Source organism: Acipenser ruthenus, chromosome 23 (genome assembly GCF_902713425.1).
Source record: "Acipenser ruthenus chromosome 23, fAciRut3.2 maternal haplotype, whole genome shotgun sequence".
Lineage (NCBI taxonomy): Eukaryota > Metazoa > Chordata > Actinopteri > Acipenseriformes > Acipenseridae > Acipenser > Acipenser ruthenus.
In genome coordinates, this window is record NC_081211.1 from 25563777 (window position 1) to 25584590 (window position 20814).

The 20814-nt window shown below is 39.5% G+C and overlaps 1 protein-coding gene across 4 annotated transcripts; it reads right to left on the reverse strand.

Moving 5' to 3' along the window:
* Positions 1 to 10730: 10730 nt before the first annotated feature.
* On the reverse strand, positions 10731 to 15877 carry LOC117962906 (fibroblast growth factor 1-like). Of its 4 annotated transcripts, none has more exons than XM_058996968.1 (3): positions 14934 to 15877; positions 13901 to 14004; positions 10731 to 13538 (listed from the first exon to the last, which is right to left on the reverse strand). In XM_058996968.1, the coding sequence occupies exons 1-3, from the start codon at positions 15100 to 15102 to the stop codon at positions 13479 to 13481; spliced, it is 333 nt and encodes a 110-aa protein (XP_058852951.1). In that variant the 5' UTR covers positions 15103 to 15877; the 3' UTR covers positions 10731 to 13478. The 4 variants fall into 4 exon arrangements, with proteins under 4 accessions (XP_058852951.1, XP_034764703.2, XP_058852953.1 ...); XM_034908812.2 differs by having other exon boundaries at positions 10731 to 13541; XM_058996970.1 differs by lacking the exon at positions 13901 to 14004.
* Between the last annotated feature and the right edge of the window lie 4937 nt (positions 15878 to 20814).

Below are 20814 nucleotides of genomic sequence, written 5' to 3' on the forward strand. Positions count from 1 at the left end.
GAGCGTACTTATTTTCTAAAAATGGAAATGAATTATAAAAAAGGGTACAGCCCAATGCTTCCAGCGTTTATCTTGAGATCTAGTAAAAAATCAATTTGATTAAAGGAAAAGCGGACATTTTAGAACAAATCATGCATCATTTCTATCTGTGCCGACCAAAATAAATCACATATATAAAAAGAGTGAGCAATGCCAAATATGTAATATTAATGACAATGTAAAAAATGAATGATAAAGTATAAAAAAATCATAAAGCATTTTTAAAGTGCCATGAATGTAAGAAAAGCATGTTCCCATTTTTTAGAGTTAGATAAAGAGTAAGACGCTCAAAGACTTGATTAAAAAACACAACTGGGACTAACTTGACCTTGTTTATTGTTTATTGATATTTCACGCAGTACAAAGCGTATCATCTGATATATATCTTGTTTAAATTTTTACATTTTCCTGTTAAATTATTTTTGTCACGTGTATTGTATTTTATTTTATTGAACAAATAAAAAGATTACCCTGCCAGCCAGACCAATAATCACCTAGCTACAGGAATACTTACTGTTTCTCATTTTCATTTTAAACAGAACATATTACCCTTTTCCAAGAAAACACACCAATTACAAGGGCGCATTATGTCTGAGTTCACATAGCGGTCAATGTTTTTGAATAGAATGAAATTATTGGTTTACCATCATTTACGACTGCCCCAATTTTCATTCCTACCACTATGTTATTATTATCCCTAATAGTTTATTATAAATGTGTATTTAACTTCTGTCGACTGGGAGCGGCTGAAGGAAGGCTTGGTGTTGTTTTGGTTCAAGCTCAGCATATTGAATGTAAGGGACCCAGGGTGGATTGGAAAGGATACTGAAGCATATTTGGTTTTGTGTCACACTGGGAACAATTTGCTCTCATTTTGTAATTGGTTTGTTTTTTTTCTTTTCTGCCATTTCCTCTGCTGTAAAATGATAGCAGCCAGCTACCTTTTTCCAAGAAATGATAAAAATCTCCCGAGAGCTGTACGAAAAAGCATGAATAAGTGTGGCCTTGATTTATAAACGAAAGGTTGAAAGATTCTTACTGTGTTATAAAGAGCCCTTGATAACCTCGGAACGTGCAAATCCCTGCAGTAAGACATATTTATTTTAGTTATGAAATTGGTTGGGGAAACAACTGATCCAGAGTATCAAGCACACAGCAGACATCGTGTATGAGTGCTGTTTCTTACTGAATGACTTTAAACTCTTCTAACACCAGCCTGTCATTGTGTGGGAGGCCTGCACTGCGAGGCTGAAGGTGAGAGGCCTACGGTGCGAGGCTGAAGGTGAGAGGCCTACGGTGCGAGGCAGAGGGTGGGAAGCCTGCAGTGCGAGGCTGAGGCTCACCAATGGATAACCATTATGCAGTGGTATGCTTGGCTGACTGCTTCTATTCATTTCAAGGGCAGGTTATGAAACCCATGCAGGATCTTTTAATAATTGTTCCCCCCTGTCCCCCCGTCTCCCTTTGCAGTTGCATCTGTAAAAGCAGGCAGTTTTCCAAGCGTCCTGGTTATTTGTTCCCCTCTACCCTGTGAAGTGGAACCTTCTGCCTGGACTGTCCACTTTCATTTCACTCTTCCGAGGGCAGCCAGGTGCAATGCAGTGCCGGCCAGCTGTCAGTTCCATGGGGCAATGCTCTTGCAATGCTTTTCAAACAGAAATACAATCTATGAATTTTATATGGGCTTATATATTGCAATACATTGTACTAATAATAAAAATAGCACCATATATGCACAAAACAGTATATAGTATTTCAGTATACTGCTATATAATTGCATATTTAACTATACTGTGTAATGAAAAAAAAAAATGATTCATTAAATATTACTTTGTGTATGTGTGTGTGTGTAAATGCACGGTTAATTGGTAACACTACCTAGAACAAACATTCCATTATGCAAACAGTTTTTTTCTATAAGGGAGTGGCTAGGGCGAGTAAGTGTGGGAGGATTACCTGTCCCTTTAAGCCCAGTAGCAGTATCCTGCTTCCTTTTCTTTGACAGGTGCATGCCTTGCTAGTTTATCTCCTTAATCACCCCAGAGTGAAAAAAAAGCTCCTTTGCTTGTTTACATGCTGTTGACAACACCCAGCATATCTTCCTGAGCTCAGATTACAAACCCAAGCAAGTGCCACTGAATCAAGCCATCAGTCTACCATTGCAAAGGAGGGGCAGATGTATCTCCTCCTCCATTACATTTACACGGAGTTAAGGGAGCTTCTGGGACTGCTACAGAAACATTTTTCTTGATAGGGGAATCCTCTTAGGAAAAGTATAAGGGATAGGGTTAATATAATCTAGCATCTTATGTATTCTACTCTTTAACTTAAATAAATCTTTTTATTGCCCTGGTTTGTACTTGGTTATTTAAGCCGTTATTATCTAATTACATAAGGTACGTCTGCCAGTGCAAACACAGCTGCATTAACTTTATTCTGTCCGGTCTCGCGCTTGTTCTCTGGATCAAGATTGGTTTAAATGCACCCATATATCAGTCTACTGTGGCATACCATGATAAAGGATACATCAAAAGCATGGTAAACCTCTCTGATACCTAATGTTAAAGGATTGTCAGGAATCTGTGTTAACCAAGATAAAGCTTTATAAATGAATATTATATATTATAAGTATGGGTAATCTGCAAAATAACAGTGCAGATAAGGGAATTCATAGCTCATTTTTGTGGCTAAATCCATGCTACCAGGATACAGTTGCAGATATTGTCCATTGTTAATATGGACATCCAAAAATAAACAATGCATACAGTGTGTGCGCCAAAGTTCAGCCAGTAATGAGTGGCCACCAATGGAAAAAAGTACAGCCCCATCTATTTGAGTGGTTAAGAAAATCAAATAACAACTAGCAGCACACATGCACATGCGGCTGTTTTAAACCACTGCAGCTGTGAAGGATTCTCGTATAAACAGCGGAACTAACTGACTGATGATAACATCTCCAGCGCTGACTGTGTCCAGAACTTTACATCCCAGGCAGACTGGACGAAAGTATAAACAGCCCCAACAGCACAAGGCACACAGGCCGAGATGTTGCAGTAAAGACCCGCATTTAAAAAGGATTGCTATGGGGCAGGTTTAGAGCTGCTAGATTAGCAAACATAAACTGAGAGCTGCCCTCAGTTCCTTTAACTGTGAACAAGTAGCTGCTACAAAACCCTAGGGGCCTTATTTTCAAGTGTAAAGTTTTATAATCAACACACTTTTTTGTAACTTTATTTATTTATTATTTTTGTGGATAAATTACACCAAAGAATGTTGCCATGGAGACACACAGTACAGTGTCGTAATCAGAGCTGACATTCTACTGAGGTCAAACTTCGGTTTCAAGCTATAGCTGGCAGTATTTATATGACCTCGGTGTCCTCATAGCTAGTTACAGCCATGATTAGACCCTATGTTGAATTTTGTCTGTTTGAAAATAAGGCAAATGTCCGTGTCCACATCACCACGGCAACCTGTCATGTACTGGAGACCTCAGAAAACACCTGACAGTGCTTCAGACATATTCTGATTCTGTTACACTTCAGACGTTTAACTTTGCACTCATGGAAAAGACTACCTGGATAATATATGCTAAATATCCAGTGTATTTAATTTACTATTCATGCATACTATGCATTTGTTGTTAATTATATCGTTAAATGGCGATTCCCATGTTTTGCTTACCATGCTTTATAGTGTACTATACATCTTTGTTATTTACCATTTTTGCCAATGCTTTATCAAATCTCTTACTAAGATTTACTTTGCTATGCATTTACCATGGTACACCACAGTACATTTTTAAGGGTGACCTAATTAGCATTATGCAGCTGAAAATTCCTTTTGCTTTGGTACAGATGAGGTGAACCAACTGCAAAGCAGACATATTTTTGGGGGCAGAGATGCAACAGGCTATTTGGACAAGACAGATGATCATGCCTTGTGTGATTGAGAAAGGCTGTATGCTTTAGTTTAAAGCATGTCAGGGGAGTGCTGTAAACTTCAAACGGTTCAAAAACAGGCAATATTACCGCGCTAGAAAATCCAAGACATCTTGCCAGGAGTGGACAGCAGATGGGATATTTCAATATGGTCTTCCCTTTTATTTTACTTTCTAATACATTGTGAATGCCACAATCCACAAACCTGTACTAAATACACGACTGCAGCAAACCTCTGAACAACTTCTGTAACAGCTAGTGTCTTAATTTGTTAGGAACAGCGTTTGAATTTAGATCAGCTTCAGGACTGTGCAACTTTATAACTCCTTTATATCAGTGTACAGTGGAAGGATGCAGGGCCTTGCAGCAGAGTAGCAGCTCTAGTGGATGATTCAAAAAGGGTTATATAGCACTGCACAAAGTGACTGTTTTCACACTGACACCCGTATTGCTCACACAGAGGAGAAGCCGCTCCAAGCAGCACATGCTGACTGCACAGCTGCAGGACAAATCCTTTGGCGGATGCAGTTTCACCACACTTTGATTCAATGCGCTGCGCCTTTTGAGTTGATGACGTCATAAAAGGCAGGGAGCTGTATGAGGACTCACCGGGGTGCCTGTGTGGAAGAATATTACTTACAGTACCACCCAGCTTTAACAATGGGAGTTAGGAAGTTTGACTAAGGATGGTACAGAGAGAGCAAATCCTTCATAGGAAGGCGTGGGGCGGAAATACAGTATCTAGATAGATAGATAGATAGATAGATAGATAGATAGGTAGATAGATAGATAAATGCCATCCTGATAAAAATGTCATACCCCCTAGTGCAGATCTCTAAATATATACTCAATTCTGTTTTTTTATAATTTGTATTTTAATGCTGCATGCAGTACACAGTAGTCCATTTGCTGTTCCCTTCAGATTTGTATCACATAAATGATACTGTATTTTTATCCATTTATGTATGGTGGAATTGTATACACAATTGCACAATACCTGAGAAAGGTATGCCCACATATGTTTTTGTGAAAATTAAACTGATTATGACCAAACCGATACAAAACTCCAGCACTGGTAAGTCAACAATGAGCATTGTTAAAACAACCTTCAGGTAGGGATGGTTTTTCTGGTTTTAGTTTTTCTTCAATAAAAGCTTCTGTCTTCACAGCCCCCTAGGTCGAACAACACAGAACAATGTCAAAGCTCCCATCCGTCTCCCTGGAATGGGGTTATCAGCTTACAGATCTGGGCAGGGGTACAGATGGAGCACAGGTGGAGCTGCAGAAAGGCCAGGAAGGAAGTGAAGTGCTCAGAATTTGATAAGAAGGTGTGGGTAGGGTTTTCAGCTGTTATGGGAACCAGGTGCATAATGACAGAGAATCACTAGCGTGCAACCGGGGAGGCGTTTATAAGCAAAAAACATTTGTCACTTTTGAAAGACCATGTTTCATGTCTTTTATTGTTTTTTCTCCTCCTCTTCAACATTGAATCACTCATTTCCTTTTTATGATGCTGCCTTTGTTTCCAGATGGCCTTTTTTGACGCAATGTGTCAAGAAATTGAAATGCACAACATGTATGTGTTAAGAGGTTTACTTTACTGACTGGTTTAAGAGATGAAGAGTTAGACACCCTAGACACCCTGTGAAAGTTGGTAACTTTGTTGAACTTAGCATGCATTGCAATTGTGTTTTATATAAACTTAGAGTGAGAGAGAGAGAGAGAGAGAGAGAGAGAGAGAGAGAGAGAGAGAGAGAGAGAGAGAGAGAGAGAGAGAGATGCACAGGTTGTAGCTTATTATATTATATAAAGCTGAATTACATTCCAGACAGTGATAAAAAAATTTTTAAAAAAAAACAGGATTCCACTCCATCACTCAGACGGCACGCTGGAAAATGATTCTGCAGTGCCAAGTGTCCTGTCCAAAAAAACTCTGAGGGCTGCCAGACAGCCTGCTTTTCAATGATAAAGGCAACTCAGCAGCTGCTTGTGGCTCCTCCTAGTATCGCAATGAATGTGTCTGCAGTGCTGGCATTGTGCTTCTGAGCTGGGAAAGCGCTGTGCTGCATTTCAGTATGGCTTCGTGTGCTTCAGCAAGTCAGGTGCCAGAGTCAGGGCCTTGGGAAATCGGGTAACTGGTGCCTGGGTCAAGGAAACAGGTGGTTAGTAGCTACGGCCCCCGTTTAATGGAATGTCATTTGTTTCAGCGTGTTCTGATTGTGAAAATAACTGCTTCATTTATGGGGCCTGTTGTCAGGATACCATGAGGATAGAATTAAACTGAAAAGGGTCCTTCCTCTGTCACCTTTCACCCCTTGGACCCTGGTTGCAATTAAGCTTTGGGTTAGGTTGGAAAGCACATGTGATGCAAAAGGCATACGTGAATGCACCCATATGAATGTTTTCTTTCATATGTAAGAGCAGCTTTATATGAAACAAGCATTAAGACATTAATGCTTTAAAACACTATAGTTGTGAGCCATAGTTACATGACTGTACTTTTTGTGTTTCACCTTATAATGAGAATGAAAGTGCCAGTGGAGTGGCATTATGCAGCAAATGGGAGCCAGGCCCTTATAACTGGTTCCACGGCAAAAGAAAAGGCTGCCTTATAACTGGGGAGTACTGTACGCAGCATTGGTGGTAAGTGCTCATTCCATATAGGTTCATCGATAACAAAATAATACAGATTGAACCTATGTTATAAAAATTACCACACATAAGAGTAAAACGTATGACCCAATTATGCAGAATCATCTAAAAAATGATACTTCCTGTATGTGGTGTATAGATACCATCGGATTGATATATAGACAGACATACAGATATAGATAGATAGACAGGTCATTCAAGGAGACTGAAGGACATTGTCCGCGTATGAGAGCTCTCAGGCAGCATTGTTTGTGGCTTTCATCTCTTCTTTCAAAAAAAGCTTCTGTCTTCACAGTACCCCTGGGACAAACAACACAAGCCAGATCAAAGTCAAAGTTCCTGCTGTCTACCTACCCAGCATGGAGACCCTATAATGACTACCAGCACCAAAACCAACCCTGCATTGCCAGAGATAGAGTGTGGAGAGCAAGCATGGCAAGTGTATAATGGGAACACATCACTGTCATTTACATTTTCTATCCCTTATACTATTCATTTACTTTTAATTTACTGGGCCTTGTTTTTTTTTTTAACAGTTTATCATATTATCTGTGAAACACTAATACAGGTGAACTTCAAATACCTACAGATCTGATCTTGCAAGTTTTAGATTTTTTTATTCTGTATATCAATGTTCTATAAGTTGTACAACTCTCAGGAACTCTCTCCCAGCTTTGGTATGTGATGCTCCCACCGTCGCTCACTTTAAATAAATTCTCAAGACCCACCTGTTCTCTCTTGCTTTCCATGCTCTTTAAGCCTGATATCTGTTATTAGCTGTTGTGTCTTTGCTACTTCTAACTTTTTTTTTAAACTGTACCATACTCATGATTCTATATGACATATGCATCCACAATATTCTAGAATTTTCACATCCTAGCCCTGTATTTAATGTATAATGAATTGTTTTTCACTGTATCTTGTGAAGTGCTTTGTGATGGTGGTCCACTATGAAAGACACTATATAAAATAAAGATTGATTGAAAAGATTGATACATGCGTCAATAGAAAGAAGGTCATGAGGATTGAATTCCAGATTACCAAGCACTGGATTTCTCACGGCTGCTCAAGGACATTTTCCAGACGTCTACTTTTCTTTGGCCTTTACATCTGCAGGCATCACAAGAAAATATCTTCTTGACTGATACAAGGCAGTTCTCTAGCAATTGCTACTAAGAGGATGTCTCATCATTGACTGGGAATGAAGTCAGAACAAACAGGATGTGTAACTGAACCCAGCAAACACAGCCTCATGACATCAAAACCCCAGAATCTTTACATTCTTACAAATGAGGAATAATGGAAGGAACCGGTAGCTGAATGATGTGAAAGGATGTTCTGAAAAGGAACGAGGTCTCATATCCTGTGATGCAGACATTCAGGTTAGAATCCTGCATTCACAAAAACTAGATATATGCCAGAAATATTTGTTCTGAAAAACGTCTTCCCCATCTTTGATTTGCGCTGTAACAAGATTCCGCTGAACACCACGGGAAAAGGGAAGTGACTAAAGAAGGCTAAAGTTAGCATACTTCCTAGAAGTCAAGTAGTTTTTTTGTTTTTTTTAAGCGGTGGGAAAAATGCAGATTCAACAGATTCTCATCAGTAGCTGACGCACCTTCCCAACGGGATGCTTGAGAGAGGTCGTTTGTTATCAGTATTCGTTGTTTCACATGTGTATGATTGTTCATACAGCCTTTCTCTCCAACCCTTTGGCGATGTGCCTGACGATGAAGCTCCCTGGGGCTGGGTTGAGTGGACGGAATCACAGGTGTGTGTTTTTGTGTAAGCGGCAGAAGAAGTTTGGATAAGACCCTGCCTTTTTTAATAATTTCCAATTTCCATTCTTGGATACAACTGAGCATTAAACTGTAGCTTTGTCCTGGATAAAAAAAATGGTTACATGGGGTTTATATAATTTTGAAAATGATAATTAATAGAATACAGTTAAGTTTGTACCAGGGTCTGATGAACCCCACGAAAAGCATTCGTATATCTGTTTGCCAAAACCATTTACATAGAAACCAATTTTATTAGAACATTACTGTAGTGATGAAGTTAGACTAACGTTTGATGTCTTTATCAATATTTTAAAAACCTGTAGTAACATCACATGAGGGCAAGTAGTTAGGATTAGTAAACTTTCTCAATTAGGAAAATTGTTAACTTTTGGAACCATGTGCTATACAAAAATGTATATGTATGTTAAAGGGGAAGAAGTGTCACACACAAAGAAGTAAGCAGCTTTTTTTAAAGTGTGTTGCCGCCTTACGCTGTTTCTGATGAGTAAATGCTTTATGGACATGACCTTCAAATATACATGTACTGTAAGCTGCATCATGGAGCATGACTACGCAGGATGTGCGATGACACTGCTCTTTTGTTAAGATGCGTTGTTTTCAATTGAATGTGTTCCAGAAACTATTTTTATAAGTCCAGTGGATGGAAACACTCAGTCTTGATGGGGCTGGGTCCTCTGAGCGGGAGTGTAAATGACTTCCACCTGGCCCCCCTCCACCACAGATGTTTCCAAGCTGAAGATCCGGAATGCCTAATTAAACAGGCACCGATTGTCATTCCTCTGCCTCCTATCAGGAACCATTTACTTACGTACATTAAATACTGGGGGTGTTACGCTCTTTTTTTTTCCTTCCTGTGGTAAGGCCTTTAAAATAGGATTTTGTTTCTGTTCACAAGCCGTGGCAATTTAAAAGGATCTTTTAACCTAATATGGCTTTGAGTCTGTGAAGACACTCGTGGGTAGTGTTAGTTTTTGGTCCGGGTTGCACAAACATCTTGTTCTTGATCATCACAATTAAACCGAATGCTACTGTGCACTGCAGTTTGTCTTTGTAAAATATGATCTGTATCTATTTCTGGATTCTTGTTAAATGCCCTCGGATCACATTTAAAACATCTAGGTGACCCAGGTGTGCCATACTACACAAAAAAAGTGCTTTTTGTGTGGAAACCCTTCCAATTTAAGATGGAATTGACCTAAGAATTCCTTAAGTGAAGAAATGAACTAGACCCAAATTTTAATGACATACCATCGGACAATAATATGTGATGCATCAAAGCGTTGCTCATATTTCCATCATAGCTGAGGGAGATCCACCGTTAGTGTGGATAGAGCTCTCTCAGAGTCAGGGAAAGACAAACATGTGGCCTCAGTTCACTTTTAGCTGGAGGGGACAGTAGAGTGTTTGTGTGATTTACTGATGGTTTATCTTCCTCCCTGACACAGGTCTGTCAAATTGTTTTATGATGGCAGAGTCCTGGCTCCAGTTCCTGCTCTTCTGAACACAGGAACCCCAGAGGAAGCTATACCTTGTTCAGTTTTATAGTTAATAGCCCCCTTCCTGCCCCAGCTGTGGCCTGATTCTGGGGGTGACCTTCCTGAAGTGCCCACACTGAGAGTGGGCTTGGTGGCACTCAGCTCTCTGGAGCTGCCAATACTGAAGACAAATAACATTCTTTTCAGTTGTCTTTACCGTGTCTATGAAGACAACACCAAGTATTCAGTGTCGGTACGTCTTTGAAGGAATACCAAGTTTTGAAGGCAGACATTCTTCCTTGGTGTATCTAATTAACATATTTCAGCCTGTCGGAAGATTAAATAGTTTTACACATTCTTGAATCTCTAATTATGAAATGCAAGGAGTTCTTGAAGACTATTGGAATATGGCATGGCTTGTGAAGACTATTCTAAGGACTGGTTTAAGTCTGTAAAATTTTAAAGTCACTTGGAATGACAGAGTTCCAGAGTCCTGTTATTTCCTGACAGACTGACAGCTACTCTGAAAACAGACTCTGCCAATCTGAGAATCTGTGTTCAACTTTTCGCAAAGAAAGGACTTGTTTTTTAGGCTTGAAAAATTTAAAACAGATGTGTTTTTACCCTAAGGCTCATACCCCATTCTTAGCTATAAAATGTATATATTGTATATATAGTTTGGCCAATTACAATTTCAATGCATAGTATTTATTATAGTATATAAAGATGACAACAGTGTTTCAGTTATGTCGCCATATTGGCAAGTTTATTACCCATTTTAAAACTCATATTGCAATATTTTCTGATGTCTTATTGTGTAATAAACAAAGCACTGGCACAAAAATATCTTCAACATTAGTAAAAGCAAATTTAAAAACATGGTGGCAAACTATGCTAAGTACATAATATAACCACGGGGAAAGCATTAGGAAAACCACAAAATGACTGTGGTAAACAGGGTGCACAGCATTGAATAAGATACATTTTAAATAATTAGAAAAGGGTGCTATTTGCATCATTTCTGTGAAAAAGAAAAACATTCGTTTCTCAACACATGCTATAAAACTTCAGTAGTGAGAGACAATTTAAGTGGACACCAGAGACCTTAGATTAATCTGTGGTTTGCAACACTGACATTTATTTTCCTTTCACAAGAACGATTCACATGGCAGAAAGCTTTGACAAATTGGAGAGAAAGCAGTTTATCAAGTACCGTTCAAATTTAAGTCAGGTCTGTTGAGACAGAAAAAAAGAGCACAACACAAGCACTGGCTTTGGGGAGACCCTCTTTACTGTACATCACCATACATTCAGCATGAGATCAGCTTGACTGGGGAATGCTGTATGAGTCACCATACCCACTGTCGGGCCAAGGTAAGAAAACACTCAATTGGTAATTCAATTAGTACAACATTTTAATTACGTCAACCTCTCTGAATGATACAGGGACTTACTTCTGGTCTCCTTGTGTACGATCTGCAGAAACCTGAAAAAACATTAAGACTCACAGCTCAGGTGATGATACTGTTGAACCCAACACACTGCTTGTGGAATGACTAATGCCAGCTACCGTACATACAGTTTTCTAATGCTATTTATCTGTGTTGCAGCCACAACGCTTTGGCACAATCCTGCCTAGTGGCACAGCTTTGAGGGCTGCTGGGTAATGCCTCATGGGCATGTGATACAGGGCTGTTTTTTAATTCCTTTGGTGAAAGCCAAATTATACAGCCCGACACTGGAAAAGGAATCGTCTGCAGAATGGCACAGTAAGAGCTCATCACTAGCTTAATGGTAAGAGCACTGGGTTGCAATGCCAAAGGCTAGGGGTTAAAGCCCTGCTCAGCCTTGTCTAAGGTGTTCAGGCATAACATCTGTGTGGACTGAGGTAACAGAATCAAACTCTTATACAAGTTTTAGATTGCAGTTTACATTTAATAATGTATAAGTGTATTTTTTTTAATATCAGCTCTTATATTGAACTCCCCCCTCCCTGGGTCCTATTAATTTTAGTTAGAAAATATATTTTGAAATTATAAAACAAATGCTGTGTTTGAGTGCCATATGTAAACGACTGTCACTTCTGATCCAGTACTGACACCTTGTGGCTGTGCTAAGCAACAGCACCAAGAATGCGCAGCAAAACGTAATTTAGTAGAAATGTCTGTTATAATAAAATAAGCTTGGTGGCCGGTTAAAATATACCTTTGCTACGTTGGTTAAAATAGACCTTTCCTACCTTCCCTCTTCCTGTTCAAATCTATTCAAACAAGGACAGGACCATAAAATTGCAAAACATACTTATTGAACATCACATGTAAACAATATTAAAAATGACCTGATTGAATTCGATGATGGTAATGGTGTAATCCCACACCTAAAGGATGCACTCACACCTGAGACACAGGCTTACTAGTTTTATCAAACAGTTGTGTATATAGCTTCTTTGTTTTATTGTGGAATTTTAATGGCAAGCAGCCAACGTCAGACCATGACCCAGCTAAATGAAATTGTGTTTTATCTCCTGTGACAGGACACCCCTGCACCTCGCCTTCTTGAAGACCATGCTGATGGTCTCTGAGAATGTTGAGCAGTCCCTCTTCCCTTACCTGTGATTGGTCCATAGCGATAGTGTCCGAGTAATGATATTTTTTTAGTGCTCTGTATGTGTTTGTGTTGAAGGATAAACATTACGCTGTATTTAATGGAACAGCACTTATTTTCAGGCTGCTGTTGGCCCCTGGTTCCAGTGGTCCAGTTGACTAATCGCTGCTGGCTGAAAGAGGGAGGAAGAGAATAGCCTTCTGTCCGATGTGAGTCTTTTCTCCAGACTTGCAGCTTCCATTCTTTTTGATTCCCAGATACCAGTTTCTGTCTTGGTACTTCTGGGCTTTGTAAGTGGTGTGTGACGGTGCAGTGGGTGTGGATGTGGAATACACGTCACAGAGTCACTTTGTAGAGGTGCAAAAACTCTACCACAATGGTAGAGGGTGAACTTTATTAAAAGGGGAAACAGTCCAAAGCAACAAAAGTACAAATATCATAAGTCCCAATAGAGCAAGTCCCTCTCAGCTCTTTGGGTGCACTTGTGGGGTGGTGAAAAGTGCAGGTGCTCAGGTGCTGAAGTGTCCAGTTCAGTTGTGCGGGGCGTGTGATGTCCAACGTGAAAAGTGCTGGCAGTAGTGCGGCAGCGCCTTGGCGTCTGACCCCAGTCCTGACGATAAACAAATCAAAAACACAAACAAACAAAAACCACACAGCTCAGCAACCCATGTTTAGTATTACCTCCAAAAGCCCCACACTTACAGAATGACAGCCCTTATATACTAGGAGACTCCACCCCATGATCAGCGCGACTCAGCACACCTGCCAGTTATCTAATGCAGCACAGCTGATCACAGTAATCTTGTCCCCTAATATGGTCATTCCGCCCTGCACCAAGATGGCCGACTTCCTTTTCCTCCCCTCTCTCCAAGCCGGCCCGTCTCTGAACAGGCGTGCAAGTACCTCTGCTTAGCGCCCTCTTGGGTCGGGAGGGAGATTTGCAGCTCAGATCCTCACGCTCCCTTTCACATGGTGTAATGGTTTTCTTCTAGCGTTTCCAGAAAGAAGCATTCGTCTGTCAGTGTCTGCTAAAAAAAAAAAAAGGGTGCCTAAATTAAATCCTAATTATATCACAGCTCACTGCTACTGTCCTGAGTGGCACTATAATTGTTCCTAATTGTTCAAGTAATAATTGTTCAATTAGATTAGCACAAGCAACCTTGTTAACAAAAATGCTATCAATGCCACTGTACAGTATTCATATACAGTATTTTAAAGTGATATCATAAACTATATAAGTCATGCCTTCAAATCCAAATATGTTAGTCATTAGCAGGGGAAAGAGGGCAAATGGCTTGAAAATATATTCCAGCAGTTTCTATTAGAGCATGCAGTTAATAATGCATTGGCACTGTCTGTGTAGGAAGATTGGCCTACGTGCCCTTACCGATCCGCACAGCTGTCCATCTGTGCTCATTGCTAAATATCTCCCAGCTTCTAGTCCCTTTATGGACACCACTCCTACATTCTCGGCTGTGACTTGCAGTTGAACTGGAGGGACAGACACAGTTACATTCTTGAATTCTCAATAGGATGATGCTGCTCAGATTCAGAAGTCTGATTAGCCGGATCTTTCAAAAACAACGAGTTCTATTGAACTGTTTATTTAGTTCAGCAATCCTGCATGGCAATGAAAGAAACTTAAAATCTGATGTGAAAAGTATTTTGACAAGACCTCTTCTGCAATGTCTTTAATGGTGAAATGTGTGTGTGTGCGTTCGTGTGCGTGCATGTGTGCGTGCTTGTGTGTGCGTGCGTATATTTATGATACAGTGGTTGATTTTATGGCCGCTTCATAAAAAAGAAAGTATTGTAGTCCACAGACTTTGTACCAAGCAGGGGAATATCACAAGTATCCATGTTGTGATGGTGCGATTGTGATTTTAAAGGGATTGTATATGGTGGAGCTTGGCTTGGACTTATTCTTAGCCAGTTTATCTCACCAAAACAGGTACTGACTGAGAGCACAGCTGCTTTAGAAACACCTCATGTGTTCTGGGATGGGACTAAAAGAGTAGAAGTCCCCACACAGCTCTGGTTCCTAACCTTATCAGATATCAAGTTGGATACCACCTTGTCAAAATTGGAGGTCTCCAAGGAACACCAAGGAATACATATTAGAATATTTGTGTAACAGTCATTTGTTTATTTAATCCTGTTTTCCATCTGTTTTCAATTAAGAGTTAATCACATGTTAAAAAGCTGTATATTTTTGCTGTTGCAAGGTAGAGTCTAGAAGTTTAATTCAATAGCACCACAGTAGGGCAAACATACATGAAGCTGCTCTTGAAAGTGGTCAAGTCATGGAATGGCTTCCCTTGCTCATTCCCCCTATCTGATCAACCTTCTGTAGACATTCCTTCACACAGGAATAAAGGAATACAAAGTTAAAGAAAATATGTCACGTTTATATTTCTTACTGTGTTTGTCGCTTCTGTCTCTGATGCCATCTACTGCCCCATTTGGAAGTACACGCAGGAAATAGCCTCCATTGTAACAGTACAGCAGGTTTGGTTTCTTGTAATTCTCCAGATGGAGGTTGAATTTCTCTGGCAGGATCGTGAGCACTGTTACTTTCCCTTCCGCCATCTCACAGTGTCTCTCCTAGAGCCGTGTCCTGTGAATCTTTCTTCAAGTCTGTAAAACATTCAAGAGGCACGTACCATTATCTAGAAACGAGGAACACAGACGTACCCAAAAGAGTGTACATTTTCGTAAATGTTTTTGTTTTTCTGAAACGATTTGTGTTTGTTAATCTGCAAGCTGTTCTCCAAATGAAATAAAAATGTGTTTGTGTGCTCGAGGAGGGGGGCGAGGAGGCTGGCTTGTCTCTTTAACCTAAACAATCCCATGCTTATTTGATTGAAAGTAAAGGAGCAGGGAGTAAAAAAACTATGCATGTTAGTTAACCACACTGCATAATTAAGTTGGGAGGTGATGTTAAAAGATATTAGTCATAAATCCCTAAAATAGATCATCTGCAGATTGTACTGTTTCCAAAAGGCCAAATGTATGAGGATGAAGCAACGCTAGCTGTCTTTAGTTTAGTATCAGAATTCAAAGACCCTGATTAGCATTAATCTTCGGCTATCTTGCCTAAGGCCCAGTAAGGTCAGGTAGTGAAATAGTGCTAATCACTTTAATGAATCAGTGTGGCCAAGCAGTAAAAGCTGAGGACAACCAGAGCCAAATCTCAATGTCAAAGCAGCTCAGCAACTAAACTACTCCGCGGACCCTCCTAGTGCTTCTGAATCAGGTGTGAAAAGTTGTATCCTTAGTAAACATCGCCTCTTACCCACTCGCTATTCGGAAAGACTGAGCTGTTCGACGAACCTAACTCGTCTTTCTAGTTTGAATTATTAGACCTCCTTAACACGCTAATGACATTGCCAAAGATACTTCTCATCAAACGTTTTAAAATTCATTTTTAAAACCGTACTTAAACAAAAATATGACAATATACCGGTGCCTAGAAAATTATTTCTTTAAGCAGCAGAGAGCAGATGGGAAAAAATACTTTAAAATCCTTGTTGCTGTTACTGGTTACTGCTGTCCCCACTGTCATTATGCTAATGCCACAGTAAAGAAGAGTAGCCCATTGGTTTTCTGTGAATACGCGTTATCACTGAGAACCTGGGTGCTATAACTAACACAAAAGGACCGGAAAGCAATGGAGCTACACACCAGTTTCGAAAGATGTCATTTTCCTTGCAATGCATTGTAGTCCTGGAACAAAGTCCCACCATAATATCCGGCAAGATAATAAGGCCAAGCATGTCTGTCATGCAACTAGCAGGCCTGCATCTGAGGGTGTGTTGCATAACTGAAAAGGCTTTTTTTTCTACTGCTGTTTTTGGAATATACAGTATATGTCATATAGAAATAAAGTGGTACAAACTCTTTCAGAACTGAACATATTCATGGCATTTTGATAGTGAAAGTCCCTACAGATAAAATACAGTACAGCATATTCTCATATTGCTATAATATAATCTGTAAAAATAAAATAAAAAAAAGATAAGAAGTTACTTACCTATAGACCCCTGTCGGACCTTTGTTGGTTATGTGCTTAGATGCCTTCCTATCTGAATGTGAGTGATGCTGTATAAGTAGTGTCAAAATGCCTCACCCACTTGATGAAGTGTATCTCCTATATTTATACTTGTATCTCAGTGTGTGACTATTTATGCCTAAGGATGGTGTAACTGGCCCAACCCCAGCTAACTTTACCTGACAAGCAATCATGGAAAAAACTAGAACTACATCAATTGCTTTTATTTATTCACTGTTAATATGAAACAGGACAAAAATGTACTGAAATTGTAAAAGGCAATCAATCATAAATGCCAGGACTTACATTTTTATTTTCTGGAATGTTAGTGCTGGCTTGTTAAAATTCTTAACACATTCCTGTAAAGAAACTCTTCCATAGATTCCAGCTGTTAGCAGCTGTATCTCGGAGGTAGAGAACAGATTTTTAAAAGGGTGAAAGGTTGCATATATAGGGTTTTCGTTATTAGGGCTAGATTCATGGAAATAAAGTAATTATTGATTCTATGAATCTGGCAACTTGTATCACAGCTTGTATTATTTCCATTGTAAAGTTGGTAGGTAACTGCTATTTAGTCGTTGGTTTTGTAAATTACTGAGTGTAACTTGCTCTGCTATTGTGTTCCAGGACCTCGAAGTTAAAAAAAATAAAAATAAAGAACTGAATGCGAATTCCGGTGTTTGGTAACATAAACGGCAATACGAATGCGGTTTGCTTGTTATTCTAATAAAACCACTTGGTAAATAATCACAAACAGATAAAGCACAAGGCTTAGTGAAATGGTTAACACCAGCGATGCTAATAGCCGCTCTCTTAATGGTTAGCGTTTGAGAGAAACAGTCCCTGGTCAGCGTCTGGGGATACAACTCATATTAAAGACCTGAATACTGAAAAGCTGAAACAGAAAGCCTACGGCGGCACTGTATTTAAAGATTATTACTCACACCTGTGTTCAAGAATTTGCTGTGGATTAACCAGAAGGAGAAGGTATTTAAAAAAAACAACAACGTTTTGTAAAGTTGAGAAGAGGCGTGGTTGTACTCCACAATACAATGCTGTTTTGTCTTTTGCAAATTAAAAGGCAAGATTCATCTCGTTTAAATAAAAAAAAAATCACAGGATCCCATTTTGTCCTGTTTAACCTGTTACATAATATTGCCATAATATTGCGGATAATATTGCCAACCTAAAATTAAAAACCAAAAGATTTGACTTTCATTCCCCCCCCCCTCTGGAATTGGGGTGCAGTGAGAGAACAAGCTTTTGAATGGTCTTTGCCCTCATTACTCACAAGATACTGATATTTACAAAATAGCTGATTACACAGGACATGACATCATAAGAATCCTGTCCAATATTATCTTCTGTATTATTTATGTTTTTCTGATTTGAAAACATGCACCATTTTCTCTAAACACAGTTGCCGCAGCCCAGACCACACTAAAGAAATAAAACAACCCATTCACTGATTGTTCAGGTAACCGAATGCGTTGTCCTGCTGGTATATCAATAAATAGAGATTCACTCACAGGGTCACTTCAGGTGTGCCACTCCGTGTCACAGCCTACTTTAAAAGATAGATACTACCTCATCCCTCCTGCTGGAAATGACACCACATTTACAAGCACTGGCGGGGGGACAAGATCAACAACAGATATTTATATACATGTAGTACAGCCCGTTCCATCCGTGGCTGAACTCCCTGCTCTGTCTGTGTCAATAGCACAACTTTTACTTATTCTTGAAGCTACCTCATATCTTTCAACCTGTCTCCTGAGCACTCCCTTCAGTCTCTATTGATTCTGTGGCTACGGGCAGATCTGTTCATGCTCTGGTTTGAAACAGTTCAGGGCAGCTAATGCTGATGTTTAGCTGCAATTTAGTTTAAGTACAGTTGGTTATAAGAAATGACAAAACATTTGCAGTCGCTGACCTGTGTAAAAGTCTTCCCAGTGATGAAAAATGATATATACACCAACACCCCCTGCTGGACACTAAAACTTTACAGCTCACTGAAATCAAGAGTACAAGTAGATGCATTGGTTTATGTAGACTCCACACTTGCGCTGATCTAGCCTGTGTTACATTTATCTATGGCAGGCAACTAAAACAGAAGAGCAGCTCCAGAATTCAGATCAAAGCAGCTTAAGAAAGTTCTATCAACAAATACAATGAAAGCATTGGAGTCATTGCAATCCGGACCGCTCAGAGTGATTCCAACATCATGAAAAGGGATTAGGGAATTTGAACTGCTTCCTTCTCCAAGATATTCTGAAATGGGATTGTGTGGTCACTGCAGAGTTAACTTAACTTATAGGGTTTTTTTTATAGTTTTATTTTTTTAACTATAAGTGTGTTATCTAATGCCATATTTTTAAAAGGAAGTCTTAACCTAAACATCTGCAGGAAGTGATGCTTTTCTGCAGATTTCACATGACTGTATGTGCACCCCCCCCCCCCCCCCCCCCCTTTTCCCCTATTGTTTTCTGAAGATGTTTCTCAAGTTTGTACCCCTAGATGGAGCCGTTGTCTTCCTACAGAGCGGTATCATAATTTAAGGCACAGATTTAATTTCTGTTAAGAAGATATTGTAATCATTTTTTTAAAAGTGGGGTTGGACTTACATAGACTATACAGTAAAATGTGAACAACATGGAACTTAGAAGATTTAATATGTTTACATTTGCAAGAACCAGGATAACCACATTAATATTCAGTGGTCTCCACAAATGTCCTTATTACTAAACCATGTATTGTCTTAGCTATTGTTACTGTAAATATAAGTACCACACAGATTCACTACTGAGCAAAATAAAAAATATTTATTTAAATATAAATATGTCTTCCTGTTAAGATGGTTCAAAAATAATAATAATAATAATAATAATAATAATAATAATAATAATAATAATAATAATAATAAATGTTTCACTGTCTTGCCAAAACAAAGCGCTGGGGTCACCTGATTTGGAGGTGAAGTAAGTCAAGTTCATCCCTTAGGGCCTCAGTCAGACTAGGTATGCCAAAGGAGTGTCTGAAGTCCTGCTGCGCTCCAGAAATGAGTCCCTGACTGCTCTTGATTAACAGAACAGGCCATGTCACATCACTACAGCGTTGTGTTTAAAAGAAATGGCTTAAAACATGGAAGATCTTGTAGAGAGGGGACGTTAAAGACGATAGACTTTCTTTTCTGAGTTTTCCCTCCTTCCCCTGGGGAAGAACCACAGTGTTCCAGCTTTGACATCATTGCCTGGACCGTAGTAAGAAGTCCCCATTGTATCTTGATTCATGCTGGCTGTGTAGGGCTATTTTCCTGTACTTAAAGGAAACAAAGCGGGCCGGGACAAAGACACTCTTGTGTTTCCCTTTCTCTGGCATGCCGGTGGTTAATTGTGAGGAATATTTTTGCATTGATTACAATTTTTTTTATTCAATTACCCTTTATTTCTTTATTTCTGAATTAATTTGTGGATCTGTACAACAGTTAGTGGCTTTGGTCTGCTTAAGAGGAAAAAAGATTTGATTACCCTCCAAGGAAGAAAGTCTATTATTATATAGCAATATTTAACACTACTACCACTACTACTACTACTACTAATAATAATAATGGCCTGCAGAAATAGCATTATGACAATATTTGCTTCTCTTCTGTTTGCCCTCTTTAGCTCATTGTTTGGACAAACAATCTGGCCAAGCTGTATATTTCCGTTGGTAAACAGTGTGCTATTACAGAGATTGAAATGCACAGCAATGCACAACTTTGACGTCTGACCTGATGGAAACGCAGCACATACAAGTCATCATTTAAAACCGGAAAGAGCAACACATGGCATTTAGTAAATTACAATAAGAAGTATGTATTGCAGCTGCCTTTGGCAATGTTACAGGCAGCTGCCCGACTTGTCACTGATGAAAAGAGGCATGCTTGGCAGACCTTGTCCTGTCTTCTAGTTTACATTGTGCAGGGTCATACAGCATAGAGTCTTGGTGGGAGCTGCTGAGTAATGCTTAAGGTCCAAGGTCTGAATTAAGCAGAGGGGGTACATTAAACTGTTTTCAAAGTAAGTCATTTCCCAGGGACACATTACAATACTACAGTACAGCTATACTCATTAAATGGCTCATGCTTGTTTACAGGATGCATCCAGGGAGAAGCAGCCTCTCATTTACAGGGATGTCCTGTCTTAAGACCTGACTTGTATTCAAATGCAGACAGGACACTAATAACGAAGTTACCTGTACTGCCACAG